At 55.3% G+C, this 8,132-nt stretch overlaps 3 protein-coding genes across 3 annotated transcripts; 1 reads left to right on the forward strand and 2 right to left on the reverse strand.

The window, feature by feature from the left end:
* Positions 1-897: 897 nt before the first annotated feature.
* BKA78DRAFT_348182 (fungal ATP synthase protein 8-domain-containing protein) lies at positions 898-1,523 on the reverse strand (the record flags this gene model as incomplete). The annotated part of the gene is made up of 2 exons (XM_066890590.1): positions 898-1,062; positions 1,359-1,523. 2 exons carry the CDS (start codon positions 1,521-1,523, stop codon positions 898-900), a joined length of 330 nt encoding a protein of 109 aa, XP_066748679.1.
* A 431-nt stretch (positions 1,524-1,954) lies between these two features.
* BKA78DRAFT_275466 (fungal-specific transcription factor domain-containing protein) lies at positions 1,955-5,903 on the reverse strand. Its single transcript, XM_066885558.1, has 6 exons — positions 5,310-5,903; positions 5,132-5,259; positions 4,636-5,069; positions 3,355-4,591; positions 2,829-3,300; positions 1,955-2,783 (listed from the first exon to the last, which is right to left on the reverse strand). Exons 1-6 carry the CDS (start codon positions 5,508-5,510, stop codon positions 2,316-2,318), a joined length of 2,940 nt encoding a protein of 979 aa, XP_066748680.1. The 5' UTR covers positions 5,511-5,903; the 3' UTR covers positions 1,955-2,315.
* A 314-nt stretch (positions 5,904-6,217) lies between these two features.
* On the forward strand, positions 6,218-8,132 carry BKA78DRAFT_647 (alpha/beta hydrolase-like protein). The gene is made up of 4 exons (XM_066893520.1): positions 6,218-6,376; positions 6,453-6,642; positions 6,870-7,237; positions 7,299-8,132. Coding segments are annotated over exons 1-4 (1,083 nt in total). The 5' UTR covers positions 6,218-6,374; the 3' UTR covers positions 7,822-8,132.

Raw genomic sequence — 8,132 nt, forward strand, 5'->3', positions numbered from 1 at the left:
GAATCGCAAGACGTCATTGCTCAGTCCACACCACAACACGTCAACAAGAACCCGGACGGCGATCCGCTCGTTACCGTCTCTTCTGTCCATGCATGCAAGCACTTTGAAGAGCCAAAATCGATTGATAGGTAGCTGTGGCGGCAAAAAGTCACGCTGACTGTGTAGCTTAGGTTCTTATCGTTCAGTTATCTTGCACATGTGTAGGTCGGAACTTTTCATTCCTCGTTTCTTGCCAATCCAATGAAGAGATGCCACCAGCGTCTACATGGCTCAGAACACGGTCTCCACGCGCGTCTGGAATTTTCTAGTCCGATTTTTGTCGTCTTCTCTGTCTGTGAGATGTAACGCGCGAGAGGGAGCGCTTCTAAGGTCTTGTTGCCTCCCTCTGGCAGAAATCTGAAGCAAGTTTGAAAACTAGATTAGAGAGTACCTTTCGCACATGCATAGGTCAAGGACTCGGTCCCGTTGTTCGAAAGACAGGGCAATAGTCCATTCGTCCCGCGTTAGCAACATGAAAGAAAAACCTGCGGCAGACAGGCAGGCAGCCCTCTTCCCGCAGCGACTTTGCTTGTGATGGAGATTGATTGGACTTGGGAATTGGTAGGTTGACACAGACAGACAGGATGGACGACAGACGCCCCTCGAAGCAGAGAGCCAGACACAGACCTCTTGAAAGATAGCAATTGCAATGGCTGATGCAATTATCTACACGCCAGGCGCGCCACCGATATGCCTCGAGCAAGTTGGGCCCAAACGTCCCCTCCCCTCGCCTCCAATCTAGCCACGCCATGATCTTTCAGTCCCCCCGTCTCCTCTCAATCCCCCTCAATCCGCCTGAATCCTTTCAATTCGCGAATCATACTCGGTGCTCGATTCGATTCGATTCAATTCGGGCATTTAGAGCTTGCTGATGAAGAGGCGGGCGCACATGCGGCGCACGTTCTGGGGCAGCAGGTACTTGGAGAAGACGTAGATGAGCGAGGGCAGGATGATGAAGCCGAACGTCGCCTCGTTGACCCAGTAGAAGGGGACGAGCTGCGGCATGCCCATGTAGAGGACCGTCTGTTTGAACCGCGAGAAAAACGTTGCGTTAGTGAGTGATTCGATGGGTGGTTTGGGGTATTTGGGGTTGGGTAGAGGGCGACGCGTCAAGGACAGCGGAAGATTGTAGGAAGTAGGTAGTAGGCGGTGGGAGAGGGAGAGGGAGAGAGGTAGAGCCCGCCCGTCTGCCAGCCAGCAAGCCAGCCAGCCAGCAATCAATTCCGCAACCGGAGCACCTCTTTCTCCCATCTTCCCTCTTCCTTCAACCACCCTCTCCCTCCCTGCATCCCCACCCTCAAAACAAAAAATCCTCATACCTGAGCCTTCTCAGCGACGCTGCGCTCAACGACGGGCTGCTGCTGCATGTTGGGGGTGAAGGGCGCAACGCGAAGGCCGGTGCGGGCAGACGCCGGGGCAGCAGCGGCGAAAGCCTGGCGCTGGACGGCGCGGGTGAGGGGGCGGAAGAAGCGCGAGGCAGACATTGTGTCGGTAGGTATGAAGCTCTGCTAATAAGCTACGTGTCAGCGACGGTTGCGTCCAGCGGAGGTTCGTAGACAAATGTAGGTGGTGGTGGTGGTGATGGAGCGAGCTTCGGCTTTGAGATGGGCGGGGGTTGTAGCGGCAGGTCAAGGGAGCGCGGATTGAGATGTGGTGTTTGGGCCGGCCGATGCAAACGGAGACGAGGAGAGGACGTACGATTGAGCAGAATTGGCGTGAGGCGGCGGGTTTGCGTTGATGGGTAGGTCTCGGTCCCGAGGGCGTTGGAGTTCGATGTCGAAGTGCTGCTTCGGAGCCAGGAATTCGGTCACGTGGGGCGCTAGTCCGAAAGGGTAACAACCCTCTTCTCTACGAACGAACCAATGGTCAATCACAGCGCGAAGCTTTCATTGCATGTTTACTTTTAGTTGATGATCTGAGTTGAATGTTGTCAGATTTCTATAGTACAATACATGGTATTACCTAGACTGGCCGAGCGAAGAGACGAGAGCAGCTGTTTTTGCTATACTACTGTACATTGTAAATACCGAGCAAGGAAATGGTCATGATTCAGAAGCAGAGCATGCATCCATCGCAAAAGCAACATGTTATCCGTGGACGGCAGTTGTGTAGGTAGTCAAGTGCCAGGGACGCCAGCAAAATACCGCAACCGCAAGCGAAAAAAAAAGCAACGCCCTCCGCATCTACCATGATACCCCTCCGCTATAGGCATAGCAGACCATAACTCTATTTTTTTGTGCGCGACCTACCCCTCACAGAAAAGGATCTTTTCGGTGCTAGCCTTCGCTATGCCCTCTCCCGTGATGTTGATGGAGATGGTGACCGTTGTGGTTTGGCTGCGGACTTCGCCCATGTCCATGTGCGGGGGCATCCGGCATCAGGCCTTCGTTCAACACGCCGTTCATTCCAATGCCAGCCATGGCCGCGTCTTCGAAGCCACCAGTGTAGCCCGTCACGTCGGCCCAATCCCACTCTAGCGTCATGGGCATCTGCCAGAGATCTTGAGGGACGAATGGCTGCTGGAAGGAGCCCATATCGAGACCCGGAGCACCCAAGCCCATGGCGCTTTGAAGTGGACTTGGACCGGGGCCAAGCACGGGTTGGCTTGGAGGAAAGGGAGAATTACTCGAGTGGGGAGGAGCGGTAGAGCCGGGATGGTGGGGATATTGCGGGTTGGAAAAGTCGGGGAGCCATGAGCCTTGCTGGAGGGAGCTGTGGGTCATGGAGGGAGAGAAGCCAAAGTTCTAAGGCGGATCAGTAGAATTCCAGAGACGACGGGGTAAACTTACCGTATCCGAAAAGTTGGGGGTCAGGGAGTGCTGGTACGCTCTGTTTTGCTCGGCTGAGGAGTTGGGGGATATTTGCATCCGATCAGCGCCATCCGCCGTATCAGGTCGTGGATTTTGTTTGCGTTGCCCATTTGGAGTCTGTTGCTGTTGCTGGCGTTCTGGGTGAGGGCTGTTGCTTCGGCGCTCTCCGTTGGTGGCGCCGTTTTCCTCTTCTTGCAGTCTCTTTTTTCTTCGCGACGTCGACTCCTTGTCTGCTTTTTCCAGGACAACCCGGGCTATCCGCTCGAATTCAGAGCAGATGCTCAACATTCTATGTGTGCTGCCGTTGCCTTCGTCCGTTACGAGAGCAGAGAGAAATCCGACGACGAGGTTCATGAGCTTGAGGTCGGATCGCGCGCGAGTATCTTGAGGATTTTGGAGGATATTGGCGAATAGCGTGACCAAGGAAGATACCGGGTAGTAGATTATCAACCTATTGGGCTGTCAACAATGATCAGAAACCTGCTTCGTTCCAAGACTTTCTTACCATACACAAGCAAAGTCACCCTGAGGGATGTATTTGACCAGATTGATGGAAGCTCTTGCAGCCTGGACACACAGAGCTGCAGATGAAAAAACTCTCGGATTGAGTGGCCTTGCGTTCAACCCTTGGATGGCGAAATTGGATAATCGGCTGGTCCAGTAGCCGTGATGGACCGACATGCGATGGATGGTTGTGAGGCAGTTGTAGTACGCAAAATGTAGCACAACAATATGGATGATCAGGGGCGTGTGGACAGCTTTGATCTCGTGTTCAGGTCTAAAGTCGATGGGTATTCCGTCTTTCCATTCCTCAAGCTCCCTGTCCAGCTCGCCAATTGTGTTGAGTAGCTCTCCGTCGGACTGTTTTGAAGCCTTTACCGAGTAGAGCTGTTTGTACACTTTGCTCTCAATGACGGCAAAAGTGCACATTAAGCGGAAGAGGTTGACCTTGCCCACACCATCAGCAAGAGGAATGTTGCCCACATTGTCGGGAGGATCGTCGCTTGGTAGTTCCACGTTCATGTCGTCATCATCCTGTATCGGCGGGCGTCCAGAACGAAGGCAAATGTCTCTGTCGAGCATGTAGGCGATCCAGAAGACGCGCTTCCGCTGCTCAATCTCTGACGGGTTCAGGTTGAAATTTGAGCCCCTTTTGTGAAGACCGATGCTGTGCGCCAACCTGAGGGCAGCTGCGACGAGGAAAAAGGACGGTTGAGGATTTGGAGTGCCCTGCAGGAACAAAGCCATGCCCAGGAGTGCTTGGACACTCAGGAGGTCCGTATTTCGAATCGTCAATTCCGTCTGCACCGCCAGCGCATTCTTCAGGTAGCCCCAAGCCTTGTTGTCCTCCTCTTGCGGAACAAGATTACTCATTACACGGAGTCTATGGGCAATGGCAAGAGCAACATTCAGACTTGCCCACCACCCAGATCCCTCATAAGGATCGCTCGAGTAGTGCTTGTCGACCAGGTGCATAAAGGTTGGCTCGTGGAACAGGGGGAACATGCAGTTGAAATTGGCAAAAAAGTCCTTGAGAAGGGAGAAGGCTTCGTCTTTTGGAGGAAGGGCTTTGAACACCCGGCGGGTAAAAATGTCCCTGAAGATCTCGGGCCTCCAATGCATCCACTTGTTGTCATCCATGGTCGCGTTTGATATCATGTCTTGGAAAGATGTGTCTCCGGTTTTTTCGTTGACCCATTGAATTCCTTTGGGAGAGAAGATGGAAAATCCAGAAGACGACCCTAGACTGTCAGCAAAATCCATGCGCCTGTTGAGCGCAACGTACCAATATATCTCGTCTCGCCGCAATTGTTGGTGACGAGCGAACACATCATGTCTGATAATGACTCGACCTCTTCCTCGGGTTTTTGGCCTTGGGCTTGTGCTTGCGATCGCGGTCGTGTCTGCTGTTCCTGGGTCTTTTCCGGCCTGGATGGCGGTACTGGTGATGTCACGACGCTCTTGGGGCTCGGTAGGTCGGGACCCTGTTGCGGGGTGCCTCTTTGCGAAGGAGTGCCGTCGCGCGCTTGAGATCCACCATCGTACGAGGTTCGAGATGAGCCGGCACCATTTCTGCTTTCCGCCCTCTTGTCTGCCAGTCTCTTTTCCAGAGTGCCCAGATCGGTACGCCCGTCGTCGTCTTCGGATAGTAGGCCCGACAGTCTGAGAAGACTTTCCATGCGACCCAAGCGATTCTCAAGACCTTCAATGTATTTTGCGCTGCAGCACCGTCAGCCAACGCGCATCGACAGGGCGTTTACAAGCACGAATCGCGAGCCTACCCCTTGGGAGGATTGCGCTTCTTTTCCACCTGAGTAAAGATGCACTCGGTCTTGTAATTTTGACAATGCGAGCAGGCGGGCATCTTGCCGTCGCACTTGATCTTCTTCTTCCTGCACATGTCGCAAGCCTGCGGCAACGCGATTAGTCGAGAGGCCCCAAAGATTGCGCGCAGCTTACCCTCGCTATGCGCCGGCGCTTCTGCTCGCCTTGACCCTCTCCGTCGTCGCCTTGGGCCATTCCCATGGCATCGTCAAACAGAGGACCTGCGAGGTGGGGCTGTACGGGCGAGCCATCTTGGTTGTAGTTTCCAAAGATCTGCGGTGGCTGATTCACAAGCGGCGGAGGCTGCGGAAGATAACCGTGGGGCGAGTTGTCCATGGCGGTTTGCGATGACGGTGAGAGCGACGGAGAATTGAATGTTGCCTTGGTCGAATGAAGCGGAGAGTCCGAGTGTCTCGAGTAGTCCGTAAGACAACAGATTAGGAAAAGGTCGGGATGCTGGCGCGTGACAGCGTGGGTTGAACGCGGGGGTGGAGGTGGCAGTCGGACCCTCGCGAGTCGCGCGAGTGACGTATTCCTGGGACGGGTGAGACGGGAGGCTCAATGGTGTGCGACGAGCGGTGGGAGGTGTGGCGGCAGGGGGACGGTCCGGGGGGCATTGCACGGGGGACGAAGGGATAGAGAGAGAGTCGAGAGGAGGAGAGAAGGAAATGGGGGAGTCAGTGGCGGAGCAGCAGCAGCTGAAGGAGCGAGCAGCAGCACAGAAATGTGTGGCTTCCGGCAGCTAAGGCGAGGGTAGCAGGACACAGGAGCAGGCACCGCCGCACGACTGGACGAGACGGGACCAAGGACCAAGGACGGACGGGATGCGCGATTGGTCAGCAGCAGACGGCCATAACCTGGTCAGAAATCGTACTGGATACGTAAAATCGACTCGAAAAAAGGTGAAAAGAAGAGTTTCTGAATTCTTCAATCCTCATCATCTTCCCGCTTGCTCCCGCAATGACACAGATCGTACAGAGGCACCGTTGGCGGTGTCGAAAGAAAGACAGTCCCAAGTCCAAGTCCACGGAACGACCAAGCCCCGACGTCCGGCTGCTGCCTCAGGACAACGACAGCTCACTCCAGTCCTAATCGCCGACCTTTCGTCCGTCTCCCCCATCTCCCTGCCGTTCTCCTGCACGTCACCAGCGCTACCCGTTGGTTCTGGAGTTTGGACTACCAGTTGACACGAACACCATCATGTATGCTTTCTCCCCATTCTGCCGCCAGGGTCAAGCTGCCCGCGGCACTGGTCGGCAAAAGGCTAACTGCGCATAGGTCAACCGGAACCCAGCCCTCTCCTCCGCGCCCCCTCGCCGCATCTGAAATACAAAACCACCCAGAATACAACCACATCACTTGGAACCTCAAGCCCACGCAAAAGGGCAAGGTGGCTGTGGCTGCCACTCGTGGCGGCACCTTTAACATTGCATACGAGCTGCACGGCCATGGCCCAAGACACATTGTTGTAAGTCTTGCTATACTGCGCCTCATGATCGACCTTCAGCTTCACTCTCATCATTGCTCATCGTGCATCGTCTGCGACTCGCTCCCTTCTCTGCGAATCAACAACAGTCGCACCGTGCGCCCAGACAAGCTTTTGCCCACAACCCTATTTTCCCCGCGACTGATGACACACGTCACCGCCCTCGAATCCTAGTCGGTTTGCAATGCTGACAGTCAACACCATGGCAGTGGATCATGGGCTTGGGCGGCCTCAAGTCGGCATGGCAGCGCCAGACCAAGGACTTTGCCCACACCCAGGCAGACAAGTTTTCGTCCCTCATCATCGACAACCGCGGCATTGGCGAGTCGGATCGTCCCGTCATGAGGTACTCGACGTCTGAAATGGCCAAAGATGTGCTCGAGGTCGTCGACTACCTCAAGTGGACTGGCAAGCGGGAGCTGCACGTCGTGGGCGTCAGCATGGGCGGCATGATAGCCCAAGAGCTCGCCTACATGGTCCCCGACCGCGTCTGTTCCCTGTCGCTCGTCTCGACCGCCTCGCAAATCTTCCGCACAAAGGGCATCCTCGAGAACTTTATGAACAGGTTCAACATGCTGTGAGTGGCTCCCCCGCTGCAGCTCGTCCGCCCGCAGTCGGAGAATATTAACCCTCCTCAGCATGCCCCGCTCGCTTGATGGTCAAATCGCCTACGTGAAGCGCAACCTGTACACCGATGCCTGGCTTGCCGCCCCCGACTCGACCGAACCCGTTGTCCAATCTTTCCCGACCAACGGTGACCGCTTCGCCGCGGGCGAAATCAAGAAGCGCACCGATCCACCCCCCTTCAACGTCGTCGGCTTCACGGCGCAAATGGTCGCCTGCGGCTGGCACCACAAGAGTGCGGCGCAGCTGTGGGAGCTGGCCGAGCGCGTCGGCCACGACCGCATCTTGGTGCTGCACGGCACCGAGGACCGCATGATTCCATTTGAGCATTTCGGCGTGCTCGTGGACGGGCTGGAGGGCGTGCCCGAGGACAAGAGCAAGAGCGACGACAAGGAGGCGCACAGGAAGAAGAGGGTTGAGGCGCGCGTGCTAGAGGGCCAGGGCCACGTCTTGCCGATTGAGATGCGCAAAGAGTTCAACGCGTGGATAGAAGCCAACATTGAAAAAGGCATCGAGCTGAACCGCGCCGCGGAGTAGACAAGGTAGGTCAGCAAACAGGTAAGAATTTGTCACGAGTTTTAGAGGGCACTGCTGTTGGACGACACGAAAGAGTAATGACTGCAAAGACGCACACGATTATTGTACAAGGCTTTGTTTCTCCAGCGGGCGCAATGAATGGGTTTCAAGACAAGAGAATTTCGGAGTTCATTGGCACCTACAATTCCGCACGGCGTACGGTTTACATGGACATACAGAGACGATGGCAGAATACATCAAAAATCCCTTTGCAAAGCAGCAGCAGCAACATCAGCATCATGACCACCGCGCGCTCATGATTGTCACCACCT

Source organism: Phyllosticta capitalensis (assembly GCF_038381095.1).
Source record: "Phyllosticta capitalensis strain CBS 128856 chromosome Unknown BKA78scaffold_1, whole genome shotgun sequence".
Lineage (NCBI taxonomy): Eukaryota > Fungi > Ascomycota > Dothideomycetes > Botryosphaeriales > Phyllostictaceae > Phyllosticta > Phyllosticta capitalensis.